This window comes from Saimiri boliviensis, chromosome 14 (genome assembly GCF_048565385.1).
Source record: "Saimiri boliviensis isolate mSaiBol1 chromosome 14, mSaiBol1.pri, whole genome shotgun sequence".
Classification (NCBI taxonomy): domain Eukaryota; kingdom Metazoa; phylum Chordata; class Mammalia; order Primates; family Cebidae; genus Saimiri; species Saimiri boliviensis.
In genome coordinates, this window is record NC_133462.1 from 92,621,565 (window position 1) to 92,636,123 (window position 14,559).

Sequence of the window (14,559 nt, forward strand, 5' to 3'; positions counted from 1 at the left end):
CTAGCAGAACATGAATGGAGTCGGAGGAGAAGCTGCTGGAAGCCATCTGTCTCACCACACTGTGGGCAAGACTGTGAGAAGGAATGAGGACAGCATCCAGGAAGGGAAGGAAGGAGGGAGGGAAAGAAAGAGAACTCAAGAGCAGGAAAGCAAAGGAACCGGACATCAACCTGACGGCCCAGACTGCAGCCCTGAATTCTGTCCGAGCAGATCTGAGGCTGGCTGTGTGGCTGTGTGGCCAGCAGATTCTATTCTGTGTGAAGGTGCTCTCAGGTGGATTTCTGTTACTTGTATGAAAACTGTCATCATAGAGTCATATAGTAGGAAAACAGAATGGTAAAGTAGAAAGACCACTATAGCCTTCTGCAGTGCAGTCATAGTCTATACCTATAAAACCAAGCAAATCAGCGTTCAGCCTGACTCAAATGCTTTAAAAAATTACAGCCAAAATAAAACAAATGAATCCATGGCCTGAGTTTGCACCTTGGCTCTGCCATGGAGTGGGCAAGTTACCAAGCCTCAGCCTCAGCCTCAGCCTCAGCCTCAGAGGATAAGACAGGTGAACAGCCTTCTCATTCTGGCAAGGAGGATGAGAAGAACAAGCAAGTTGCTTGGTCCACTGTAGGCTCTTAATACATAATAGCAATTACTGTCCAGTTTAAGAAAATCAAGAAGTAGAGTCCTTCAAGTCCTTTCACCTGCTCCCCTGGCAAGGTGATGCTGGCAGATGCTTCTGTGATTGTGTAATCTGGTTTCTCTTACATTGGGAGGACATCACGGTTGACAGCACCATTGTTCCTCGTTAATGCTGAAGGGCAGTGTTACTATGATCGGTGTCCTTTGTGCAGAAGGACAATGTCCCTCACCTGTGTCCCTCTTTGCAGAGCAGGGCACTGTCTCTGCCACCACCGCCGCCCCTCCACTACTCCCAGGGCCTCACTCTCGCCCTGTTCAAAGGCTACAGCCGGCCACACTCCTGCTACTTCAGTTCCCTAGAACCTGGCTGGGCTACTTCTCTTAACATATCTAACAATACTACACATTTTCCCATTCATTACCACTCACGAGCTCCAGACCTTTATACTAACCAGCCCAGAAGTTATTTTCCTTGCTCGAAATAACGATAATAATTTTGGGGGTCATTTATACCCCACGTTTTACTTCTTTCAAGGACCTCTTATTGCTCATTATAAATGCCATCACCATTCTCTGTAAGTGATCACGTACTATGAGTCTTGACACATTAGTTTTATTTTTGCAATTTAACTGAAGTCCCATCCATCTAACCTTAGGGAATTTCTGAAAACTCCATATGAACTTTACTCAAAATACACAAATAGCATGTATGTGTGCTGACCACATTTTTATAACAAATTATGAAGTGTGTACGTAATATAAAATTAAAGTGGGTTTTAATGTGTTTCAGCCTTTCAGCGTCACAGCCATCACCACCCATTTTTCAGGTCCACCTGATTTTCTTTCGGCTCCCTACAGGGGAAATGGGATTATTTTCTTTTCTACTTTCTCTTCCATGAGGTGAGAAAGAGACAGCAGCTTAGTAGCTGGAGAAGCAGCCAAGCAAGAGATTGATTCAACAGGAGAAATTCAATGCATCCCAAAAGATTCCCTAGGATTTGGCATCCTGCTGCTTAGAGTACAATTTGCTGTAATAAGAAACAAGGTTTTCTATCAGGAAAGTCGAAGTGCTCAGTGATGGCTTGTGCAAGTTTTAAAAAAAGTGAAGTAAATAGAAATTGTTCTTATTCTGGAAATGCTTTCACAACATAGGAAGCCTAAAGACAATTTCTCAGATCATACGTATTGCTCGTATGGTGAGCACAAACAACTAAATGTTTTCCTGTTCAGCTGACCTAGCCCCAGGAGTGGAGTGTGGCTTCCATCTTCTTCCACAAGGAAGTTGTTTATACTGAAAGTCAGGCAAATGCAACAGAGAAAAAGGATTTCTTTTTCTTTTTTTTTGGAGATAGGGTCTTTCTCTGTTGCCCAGGCTGGAATACAGTAGTATGAACATGATTCACTGCAGCCTTGACCTCCCTGGACTCGAGTGATCCTTCCACCTCAGCTTCTTGAGTAGCTGGAACTACAGGCTTGAGCCACCAAGCCTGGATATTTTTTCTGTATGTGTAATACACACACAAACACACACATGACTGGCTTTTTGTTGTTGTTGTTAAGAGACAGAGGCTGACTCTGTCACCCAAGCTGGAGCATGTGGTGGTGTGGTAATGCCACACAGTAACCTTGAACTCCTGGGCTCAAGAGATCCTCCTGCTTCAGCCTCTCAAATAGCTGGGACTACAGGCACACAGCACTACCACGTGCATCTAAGTTCTTGATGTTTAGTAGAGATGAAGTCTCTCTGTGTCACCCAGGTGTGTCTTGAACTCCTGGGCTCAAGCGATCCTCCCACCTTAGCCTTCCAAAGTACTGGAATTATAGACGTAAGCCACGGTGCCAGGCCCTCAAAAGGTGTCCTGGCCTGGGTTGGTAGCTTAAAAGCCTAGCAAGGTAGGCTGGGAATAATTGGGGTTGGTCCCTGGCTGTGGGATTTTTGAGTCCAGGGAAACAGGTATCCTTGCTGCAGGCAGGGAGCAGCAGAGTAGGATGTGCAACTTAGATGTGCAATGTAAGCAGAGAGAGTGTTAAAGGAGGGGACGGGAGAATCGGGCAGAGCAGGATTTGCTGAAGGACAAACGGAGGAAAGTGGGGTCCAGGGGATATTTTACACAGTGCTTTACAACAAAGGTGTGAAGACCTCTAATGACTTTGAGGGGCCTCGGGGATCAGGTCTCCCAACTTCCAGCAGAGATGAGTTATGTGTATGGACCAAGAGGGAGTCAGAGGGCACTGCCACGTAGGAGACTTCTCTAGAAACCAGTGTTGGTCAGTGTATTTCTTTTTTTTTGAGACGGAGTTTCGCTCGTTACCCAGGCTGGAGTGCAATGGTGCGATCTCGGCTCACTGCAACCTCCGCCTCCTGGGTTCAGGCAGTTCTCCTGCCTCAGCCTCCTGAGTAGCTGGGATTACAGGCACGTGCCACCATGCCCAGCTAATTTTTTGTATTTTTAGTAGAGACGGGGTTTCACCATGTTGACCAGGATGGTCTCGATCTCTCGACCTTGTGATCCACCCGCCTCGGCCTCCCAAAGTGCTGGGATTACAGGCTTGAGCCACCACGCCCGGCCCTTGGTCAGTGTATTTCTTACCAGAACTTGAACCTCTCTAAGGTCACGAGAGTGCAGGATTATCACTCCTTATTTGAAATCAGGAGCTCTGCTATTCACTGCCTTTTTTTTTTTTTTCTTTTTTTTTGGAGACAGGGTCTCACTGAGTCGCCCACAATAGTGTGATCATGGCTCACTGCAGTCTTGACCTCCCAGGCTCAAGCAGTCCTTCCACTTCATCCTCGCTGGTAGCTGGGACTATAGGCACACGCTACCACTGCTGGCTAATCTTCACACCTTTGCAAGAGATGGAGGTTCACCATGTTGTCTAGGCTGGTCTTGCACTCCTGGACTCAAGCCATCTGCCCGCCTTGGCCTCCCAAAGAGGTGGGATTGTAAGCGCGAGCCACTGTGCCTGGCCTATCCACTGTCTTGATGATGACAGAGAAAAGGTATGGGTTTCCTGGGTCCTGGCATAGCCTGAGGGCTCAAGAACCAGGGAAGAGTGTAAAAGTGGCTGGGACTTATGTCTAACTATGGGATTTAGGAGCAAAAAGGAATTGATATCCTTGTCCCAGGTAAGGACGGGAAGCAAAGGAGGAGCAGAAATGAGAAATGAACGTGGAATTATGTTGTCACACATCACCCTGGCCATATGGAAAGCCACCTAACCTCATACTACAGGCTTTTTTGGCACCACCCCACATGGTCCTGGGGCTCTCAGAAATCCACTGCACCATTTTGTTGGTACTTAACTACTTGGTCAACTGTAACTGGGAAAAAAGAGCCTGAAAGTATTTCAGGCAGATTATTTTACAGTAAAGGTAGCTGAGAGTTTAAGTTTGATTCGAAGGCTATCCCAGGCTGGGTTCAGTGGCTCACACCTGTAATCCCAGCACTTTGAGAGACCAAGGTGGGAGGATCACTTGGGCCCAAGAGTTCAAGACCAGCCTGGGCAACGTGGCAAGACCCCACCTCTACAGAATTGTTTTAATTAGCCTGGTGTCGTGGTGCATGCCTGTGGTTCCCCCAGCTACTCAAGAGGCTGAGGAGGGAGGAACAGCCAGGACAACGAAGCAAGGCCTTGTGTCTCAAAAAAAATAAAATTAAGTAAAAAAGAAATAAGGATATCTTAAAATAGCTGCAAGAACAAACCCATGTCAAATGATTCTGTTCCCCCATTGATGTCCCCTGGACTGCTGGCTTCTGGGAGAAGGCATCCTCTGGCACCCACCCAGCTGCTCAGGAGCACAGCCTCCAGCTTTACACAGTCATTCCAAGGCCTCAGCACGCTGGCCCTGGCTCCTGGGTGCCCTTCCAGCTCAGAGTATGGCAGGGTGGAGTCAAGTGCGGGATTCAGCTCTAAGAATGCCACAGGGAGGGGTTTCCGGAAACCAGAGACACGAACTTCTCTCTCCGTGACTCTAAAGTAGTAGAATGAGGAATGAAGTCTTGAAAATCAATCAGGGAACTCCAAGAGAGATCAGTACTTGATCCACTGACGGCCTCCTACTCCAGTGCTCTACAAACATTGTCCATCACTGGCCAGGCCCGATTTGGTCCAACAATTCCGCCTCAGGTCTCAAACGCCTGGTTTCCTGGAGAAGCTCAAAGGTGCCCCCCAGCCCGCTGCTGAAGGATATCTGTAAGCTCCAGCAGAACAAGGACTTTGTATTGACTGTTTTGTTTACCACAGTGCATATAGTAAGTAGGTCTCCATAAATATTTTTGTTGGAAAAAAAAAATAACAAAAAAAAAAAACGAGTTAGTGCCTGAACCAGGAACCATTAAAATCAACCATGATCTCAGCATCCAGGAGGCCATGGCATAAGCTGAGAATTAGGTACAGAAGATGGGTAGGCTTCCGTAGTCCAAATGCCATCTCTTGTTCTGTCTCCTACCGGCCAAGGCTTATCTAAAATGCCATATTCTACTTCTTGCATACAAATAAGATGGGGGTTCCCACTGACAGCTGATTCCCTAAAGCCCCGCCCCTGCCAGTGTTGACGTGGAAAGACTGCACAGGGGAGCTCACGACAGGGACACGGGAAGGAACAAGCAGCTTCTGAATTCTCTCGTCAGAGAAGAAAGTGGCTGTGGACTTTATCCAGGACTCCTGGTACAGCGAGAGTTGCTAGAACAAAGTTCCGCAGAGGGCTCTGGCAATGCCACCCAGAGTGAAACACAAGATGGGATCATCTGAAAGATGGTGAGTAGTGGCCCTCTAGCAGCCAGGAGTGACAAACGCTACAGAGATGTCTGGCCAGGAGATGACAGAAAGCAAAGGCTGTAGGCATGTGCTGCCATGCGCAGCATGTTGGAAGCATGCATGGGTCACCTCCCCTTCCCCAGCAGGGGCTACACATACATCAGCAGCTCCCAATAATTCTGTTTTATCCTTAAGACAGATGGAAACAGGCAAGTTAGGCCAAGGCGTGGCATGAGAAGCTGCCAGACCACCTAATCCTGTTTGCTGTCTGTCAGAAAGTGTAACACTTGTTCAAATGCCTGAGGTGACAGCAACAGTCAGAAGAGCTGCTGCATTCAGGAGAATCTGCTAGACCGAGACATCCTGCCTCCTCTTTTTCAGAGGGGTTGAAGGGCCAGAGCTTATGCCAGTTCCATGCACAGAATGTCCTAGGTTTTTCTTCCAGAATTGACCACAAGGCGGGGTCATTCTCACGCAACTGGTAGGTTCAGGGCTGGAACCACTCCACAAAGCTGGGCAATAAATGTCTTACCCGAACATAAAGGTGGCATCTCAAGCAAGGTATTAGGGCTAAAGGAAGTCAAGGTATTCTAGAGGAGTAGATGGCTGAAGCAGAGATGTTCTCATTTCTCTTGTTTCCCGAGAAAAGAGCCAGAGATATTGCTCACCATGCTCTCCATTATCCTCCTACCTAAAGCCTCCCATTAGCCCCGAGTTAGCCCTAACAGTGGAACACAAGTCATTAGGCAAACATTGGAGTTAGCGGTGTGGTAAGTATCCATGCGACTGGTGACAGTCACTGTCATATCTTTTCCTTCTTCTTCTTCCCTCTTTCTGTTCTTCCCTCCCTTACCTCCTTCCTTCATTGTATTATTTTATGTCTAGATTCCGAATTAACAAAGTCTTTCAGAATTAAATTAAAAGGGCTTATATTTAAAAGGTTAAAAAATGCTTGGAGGCCGGGCATGTCACTCATGCCTGTAATCCCAGCACTTTGTAAGGCCAAGATGGGTGGATTACCTGAGCTCAGGAGTTCGAGACCAGCCTAGGGAACACTGGGAAACCCTGTCTCTACTGAAAAGATAAAAATTAGCCACTACAGTACGCCTGCAGTCCCAGCTACTTGGGAGGCTGAGGCAGGAGAATTGCTTGAACCTGGGAGGCAAAGGTTGCAGTGAGCCGAGAGGGCACCATAGCCCAAGCAACAGAGTGAGAGTCCCCCCCACCCAAAAAAACCCCAACAGCAACAACAAAACGCTTGGTGGACCCTTTCCCCATCACTGTGTAGGTGGTCACCGCCCCAGCGTCCCGATAAGAAATAAGCCTTACAGAATTGACAGCAGAAGGAAAGAGGCCCTGATTAGGTATGCAAGGTAATTCAGTATTTCACACGTATCAACACACACCCCCAGAGCTCAGAATCTTGTATAGAGAGCCTTCCACTAAAGAAACTTTAACTGAAAACTACAGCGTGGAAAACATGACTAAGTGACTAAAGGATTACTGTTCACATGAATAAGCAGAGAAGAAAGCATCTCTTCCCGTACTGGGTGCAATAATTCATACATCTCATCAGAGACGATGGAGGGCAAACACCATGTGTGGAAAGAACGCTGGATGAAGTTCAGATGCTCATCTCCTCTTCCGGAGAGAGAACCGGCTCTGATGCGTTCTCCAGTCCCCACTCCGTGAGCACGCTTCAGGAAAGGTCTCAGCTAGAGGCCACAGCCAAGGACCTGGCCTGCCCTCTAGGAATGAGCTTCGCCGACAGGGACAAGACACAGCATCCTCGGAGAGCAAGCTGACAGCATCTGAGCGACACGCAGAGCTGCGGCGGGGGGAAGGCCAGGCCCGGGCAGGGCACGTGACTGCGCCAAACGCTCGCTCAGGCCCTCCCACTGTGCTCTGCAGGCTCCGGTACTAGAATGCCACATGGACAAAAGCCCGTGAGAGAACAACTGTAGTTCTTCAGAAAAGCCTGCTTGAAAACAGTGGTAGAAGGTACCGTTACAAGGAAACCTTACGGTGTATCAACCTATCTTCCAAAGCGTCTCAAAAACAATCCGGGGTAAAATTAAAATCCAACGGGGCTGCTCTGCAGTTCACTGGCCATCTCTCAGTTACAGACACCTGACTTGCAGCCATGGCACGTACGCAAACCGCTGGCTGTGTTACACTTCCGCTCTCTCCACCTACCCCCATTCTTTTTTGACAACAAAGCAGAAAACTATCTGAGCTGAGATCTTGATCAGCCTTCTTCTCCTTCCCCCGTCCTGTGCCTCCTTCTCTGATCACAACTGAAGTCTCTTCATCATTTCTGTTCTTCTACTTTTCCCAGGTATCTCACAAACATGTCATTCCCACCAGCACAAAAAGTACCATTTATGGACAACAAAATTAGTATTAACAATCACCCTATAATGTGGGCTGTAATGAAGGAATAGATGGAGGCCCTTATATGTTTCGAAATGGCTTTCGACCAGATACAACAGAAATCGACCTCATCCCTTCTCATATTTTCTTGAGGAAAGAGTGACATTTGTGTGTGTGTGTGTGTGTGTGTGTGTGTGTGTGTGTGTGTGTTGGGGGTGGGAGGTACAATTTGGAGATAATTATCCAAATGTAAAATAAATATAACTTTTTAAAAACTCTTTAAGTTCAGGGGATGTAACTTTTGATGTAGCCAGTTACCATTTAGGAATTTATCATATGGATTTACCCTATGAATTCAGTCCTATCAATACACTCAGATATAAGTACACGGATGTTATTCACGGCACCGTTTGACACAGTACACATAAATGGAAATGACAGAGACTGATCTAAAAATGACGGTCTATCGGTGAGATGACATACTATGTATCTGTTAAAAAGACTAAGCTAGCGAATCTGGAGCTAGACAGATGTCTACACTCTTGCATGGGGGAGAGCATTAGAGAACATGGCTAGGGAGTTAGAGCTTTTTTCCCTCCTACCCATCTAAAAATGACGGTCTGTCTATGAGATGACATACTACGTATCTGGTAAAAAGAATAAGCTAGCGAATCTGGAGCTCAACTAGACAGATGTCTACACTTTTGTCAAGTGGAAAAAGTTAAAGAACACGGGCTAGGGAGTTATTCTTCCCCGGCCCCCACCCCTTCTTTTCCCCCCATATGAAGGGGGACCTTTATCTTGGCTCCCCTTCCCTTTTCTCCAATTCCCACCCTTCCATACACCACCTTAGCAGGCATATTTAAAAGACCTACTAGGAATGAGCCCTTCCCCAAGCAAGACAAGCAGAAGAAAGGCAGAGAGAAGTGCAGGAGGAGGAAGTGAAGAGCCCATGTGAACAGCCATGAAGGGAAGAGAGTGGAGAATAGCTGGGAAAAGAATAAAAAGAATGTGGGGAGCAGGGCCTCTAAGGAAACATTCTGTGTGTTATGATGGATCCATTGCTCATGTTTTCTATGAGACCCTGGCAAAGGTTGGGATTGCTGATTTACTTTCAATTCTCTGACAGCATGCGAAGGCTGAGGTATATGGGGCTCTGGAATATATTCAGACTGGCTGCTCTCACACAGAACATTTCAGCAAAGAAACTTTTAGCCAAGCTTATCTTTAAGGAGTAGGACAACAGTTTGAAGATGAGGCTAATTTGTACCTTTCTGTGCTCTTAAATTGTCCTTCTCTATAAGCATATGCCAATCTCGAAACAGCAATGAACAGAAGACGTATGAATATACTGAAAGTCTTCTTCAAAATCCTCTGTATCTCCTTATCATTCTCCAGTTCCTAAAGTCTAATTTAATTAGTAATCAACATACAAAAATTTTAAAACAATGTGTTCAATTTTACATTTTTCTCTTTTTTTAGGGGGTGGGGAGAAATTCACAGCCCAGATGCTAGTACTACTGAAGACTGAGCAGCCTTTCATGGGTTAGTCTGGGGACCTCACCATCATCTGTAAACAGCTTTAGTAGGAAAATGCATCCCAAGTTTGGAACTACTGATTGGCTAATTCACATTAGACTAAATTAAACTTTTAAATAAAATTTATGAAGTATTTTAAAATTTTCATTACGTTTAATGTTTATAATGCTAAGGGACAAATGAGTTTGCATATATAGTCACATATATAAGCCGATACTATCAGAAGACATATTATAAGCTAATACTAAAGACAGTACATTTTGTTGTATGTCACTTATTTCTAACTTGCTTTATGAAACATGAAGGACCTAATATTGAGTTGCATCATAAAAACTGAGTAAAATCTATCGAGTAAAAACAAATGACAGAGGAGCGCGAAGGGAGCCGAAGACAGTAATTTGGGTAAAAATGGAATAGGGGCACTTTCTCCTCTAAGGTCAGCAATTAAAATTTAGCCAAGGTCAGGAATGACAAAATCATCAAGAGAGACTTGACCTCCATCCAGTTGTTGCAAACAATATATTAACATTGTAAAACTGTTACAGCAGATGGCAATCCAATCATCCCTTGGTAACTCATGCCTGGCTAACTGTTCATGTCCTTGGCTAAAGGTGAGGACAAAGCCCACCTCCAGCATCTGCCGGGAGCCCACGCGGGGGCTGAGAGCACACAGCGGGAATTCCCTCACACATGTGAGAGGCAAAAACCATTGCCAACTTCTGTATTTCTGCCTTTGTTCTAAAATTGCTAACGGGCTTGCAGGGTTCCGGACCTGTTTGCATATATTCCTTATTTTACCTCTGCCTAAGCTGAAGGGGAAAAAGGCAAAGTATGACAACATCCACTCTGCCCATTTCTCTTAACTTTGTTGGTTCTGGATTATTTATAGCCTTTTTCTCAACTACAGCTTTGAAAGCAAAGGATTCTTATCTCACTCATGTGAACTGGATCAATGCAGACTGGATTTCTGAAATACAGACCACCAAAAAGCAACTCCTTAACACACTCCAGGGAAAGAGACCAAGGGAGGCTTGGAAATTTGTCACCCAGTGTAGGAACGAGTACACATGTACAGAGGGATTGTGACCTGCCAAACACCATGTTAACATAACCAAATGTTTTCCAAACATAATGGACTGTATTCTGGTGGAGGACCTGCCTCACTTACAAGAAAGGTCTCTTTGTTTAACTTTAAAGTCAGTCAAATTGCCAGTTACTTAAGGGGTAAGTTAGGGCCTCAGAGAAGCCCTGGTAGGCGTGGGGAAGAGAAGATTGCAAAATACGTGCAGGACAGACACCTCTGAAAGTGTGTGGTCTTCTTTATGGATGTGGTGGACCAATTTAAAGTTTCTGTGCTTAAGAGTGGCCTGAGCAGGGAAGCCCGGGTATCAAAAGGAAAGCGAGGCTGAGGCAGGAAGAGCCAGTGCAGTGCCTGCCACGTCAAGAGCCAGCGGCTGCTGATGGCGCTGCAGAAGACAGGACTTTCCAGTCTGCGTCTCCTGCGTGGAGTCTATCTGCGCACCCAGCAGTCTGCCGTGTGGCTTCCTCAGAGCAAGCCCTGGAGTTCAGCGAAGTAACACCACCCACCCGACCTGCCTCTTGTTGCAACACTAAGGCTCAGAGATGAAGCCATATCTCTTTGAATGCGATTCATATTTTCCGAGAACCCACAAGATTCATCACACTGAACAGGATTTCACCGCTCATGGGAAAGTCTACAGTCTCAGCCCTCAAGGCAATCCCTGATAAATTTGATTAAAGCTGAGTCACAGTCTGGATTCCACAGGCAGTGGAAGAAACCACGTACAGAAGTCCTGAAAACATGCTCAGGGTCACGCTGGTGCCACTGGCTGGCCAGGGACCTCTGCCATTCACCTGGCTGGTACAGCCTTTGCCGTCTTCGGGTTCCTCATGAACTGCACCAAGCTCCCGGATCACACTTGGCTTCCTAGACCATGGACTCACTTCTGTTCTTATGTTGACCCTGGTAACTTCCTCTCCGTTGTCTCATGTACAGCCACTCCCTGCCTGCTGCCCTGTGTTGCATCGGTCTGGTCCTGGATTCTCCCTCTGCTTAGCCCCTTTGGGCTGACATGGTATTTGCACCATGTGGAAAGTTGGGAAACTAAGTGTTTGCCCAGAATGCATCAGGGACCTCCTCCCCCTGCCACCTCTCCTGGTCACAGGTGCTTTCAAGGTGCCTTGCCATGAGCATCCTTGTTCTGTGCTACAGACAGTGATTCCAACCTCAGATTATGGTTCGCATGTCTCTGTCCCTTTTCCCTTGACTGCTCTCAGTCTCAACTTCTAGAATTATGCTCTCAGCCCACTGCAAATCAGGGCGCAACACCCAGCAGCGCCTAACTCTCGCCACTCCAACTCTACCCTCCCCCTCAAAGCTTCTCCACGTTATAAAAACATCTCAGGGCAAAACACCTTCTGGTGTAGAAGAGCTGAGATCAGTCAAAAAGCAATCACCAATAGTTCCTTGACCCGACTCAATGATAAGCTGAGGCAAGGAGGTCTGCCTGCTGTCCTCCCTGGCTCACAAGGTGATTACGAAGGCAAATGATTCAAGTGAAAGCATAAAGCCCAAGAAAGAGAAGGGACTATCCTTACTGTCAGCCAGACCGAGGGCCCCATATGGCCAGCCTCACCTGGACCAGCAGAGGCCAGTGACGCTGCCTCTCATGCTAGGTCTGAGCCCCACGTTCCTCTCCAGCTCCCCCGGCACCCTGAGCCTGCCTTTGTCATTGCAAGCACCTGGTGGTGGTGTAATCGTCGGCTTCAGATCGAGACAGCATCTAATCAGTTTCTGTACACCCATGGTGCCTTACACATGGAAAGAACTTACAGATGATGAATGAATGCATCAATGAATGAACAAAAGGAATGAATAAAATAAGGCTTGGTTTTACACCATGGCTGAGAAGCAGATGGGAATGCCCCATGCAAAGTAGTCATCAGAATGACTTCACAGCACCGGTCCTCTGCCCAGCGCCAAGACGTCCTGGCCTTGACGTCAGCCCTCTCCCCGGACTTGCCTGTACGGCTCCATGGTGCGAGTACCGTAGAACAAGGCCTCCTCCAGCAGGCCCAGGTGGATGCAGGCGTCCATGGCGCAGTCAAGCACCTTCAGCTGGTAGATGTTGATATCGGGAAGCCGTTCCGAATTGCTGCTTATGATCGCCTGGCACATGGCCAGAACCTGCTCCCACTCTGTTATTAACCTTAGTTAAGGATTCCTCGTCTTCACCAAGAAAAAACAAAAGTAAAATTAGATCCTCTAAAAGGTTGAAGAGCTCCCAAGCACAGGAGGGAAGGAAGAGCCCGTGATTTTTCACAGATGAGCTGCCTGGAAATGCACTTGAGAAACAAAACACCGAAGTGGCATCTCAGCGAAGGAAATTCTGTTGACATCAACAAACCGCCTCGGGGCCAAGCCTGTGCTTCGGAGTCTTACGGCTTCCAGAGAACTGTCCTTCCTTCACACTCCTAGACACACTCTCTTTCAATCTAGTCATAAATAAATACGGTCCTTTGTTAAATTGGATTAAAGATTAAGTTAATTCAGTTTTAAATTATTTACTGTTAGCTTCTGTTTAAAAACCGATTCAAAATTAAAGAAGCTTTAGAAAGATTCCTTTTTGAAGCGGAAGAGCTCATGTTTGCTGCTGTGTTATCTGAGTTTGGGGCATACATGAAACCAAATACACAACTCACAGGCACACACTAGGTGGAGCAACTTGAAGAAATCCATTTCCACTGGATCTCATTTTTTTCTTATTGGAAAGCCAAAGCAATCCAAGCCAAGTACCTTAGAATGTCTTGTTTTGAACCCCCAAAATAAGAGACAATATTAGGAATGGGGCTTCTGCATGTAAATTGCCAGCAAGGGGAAAAGATGCTTTAAAAAGGATGGAATATCCGCTCCTCAGTAACACTGACTTCTGATTAACCATGAGTCAATAACGTAATCTCATCCAGCCTTGGTGTGACTTCAGTTGGAAATGGCTATTCCCCGTCTTACAGAGGCAGTCAGAGGACTGAGGACATGGTTTATGGAGTGTGCTTTGAATCCCTCCCAGGGGAACTACCTGGGAAACAAGGCAAAGGTGGGAGAGCAGGACCCCGGGACCACAGTTTCTTTGCTGTGCACTGTGTTAGGCAAGGCAGAGACCAAGGAGGGTGCCGGGCTGGGACGGGCCCTGCTCTCACTCCTGTCCCACCTTCAACCAGTGGAGCTCCACATTTATCTGCTCCACATGCTGTCATTACATGTGTAATGACAAAAGCGGCAGCCTAGCCTTTGACTGCAGCAAAGCTAGATTCACATCTAAGCTCGTCCTGTCATCTGTCAGATTTGAGGTTCTGAGGAAGTCAAAGTGCTTTATGATTGGCCAGAAACAAAATGACTCATGTCAACATAGAATTAGTAATACACTGTATGTAAAATGACTCGATTCGTTGTGTGTCCCACTGTGAGCCAGGCAGAGCTCTGGGTGTCAGAGGCACAGCGGGAAAACATTTCGTGGCATGCATAAAGGATATTCTACATAAGTGTTTAGGACCCTCCAGCTTCCCTTCTGCGCCATGACCTCCGAGCCTGACTGCGCATAAAGGAAACGTCTCAGTGGACTGAGTTTGACTGAACTTCACTTCACGCCCCCACACCCCTCCCACTCCCAGCTGACCAAGTCTCCTTGCAATCTGTGCTCTCTGCACCATCCCCTGCCCCCAATTCTAAACTTCTCCATTGATGTCCTAATGGAGCATGCCCAGCCCTGATCAGGCAGCCCACTGTGGGTGCCCCTTCTCCCTCTCTGTCCAGCAAAACCTGCCTCTTCGAGTGTCCATACCCTCCCTCAGGACAGGGCTTTCCAAAACATTAGCAAATACTTCTAATAAACCAGTCAAGACACTCCTGAGAGTGGAGACTAATACCTTTATGAGCTTTCACAGAAAATGTATTTTCTTTCCAGCAAAGGCTTCTGGGAGGCATAGTATCCTACTCCAAAAAATGAGTTCCTACTCCAGAAAAGAAGATGAGTATCCTACTCCAGAAGATGAGTGCACAGCTGAGAGCCTTTTATATCACACCCCTACAATTTGAGGATGAGTCCTGTCTTGGAGGAATTGACCCTGATCCCAGAAAAGGTACATTTCCTGAAGAAAAGTGAGTCCATGATTTCCTCTCATATTCATCTGACATGTATGTTTAAAGTTTGCTGAATGTGGCCCCTAGAGGTTGGG

General features: G+C 46.7%; 1 protein-coding gene across 8 annotated transcripts in view; it reads right to left on the reverse strand.

Annotated features, from left to right (window-relative positions):
• Nucleotides 1-14,559, reverse strand: part of SMYD3 (SET and MYND domain containing 3) — a 755,279-nt gene that overhangs the window by 141,797 nt on the left and 598,923 nt on the right. For all 8 annotated transcript variants that reach the window (XR_012513694.1, XM_074385664.1, XM_039464247.2 and 5 more), the window contains one exon: nt 12,351-12,525. Coding sequence is in view for 7 of the 8 variants with exons in the window: in XM_074385664.1 (XP_074241765.1) it covers nt 12,351-12,525 (175 nt within the window). In the remaining variant the exon portion in view is untranslated. The remainder of the gene's footprint in view (nt 1-12,350; nt 12,526-14,559) is intronic.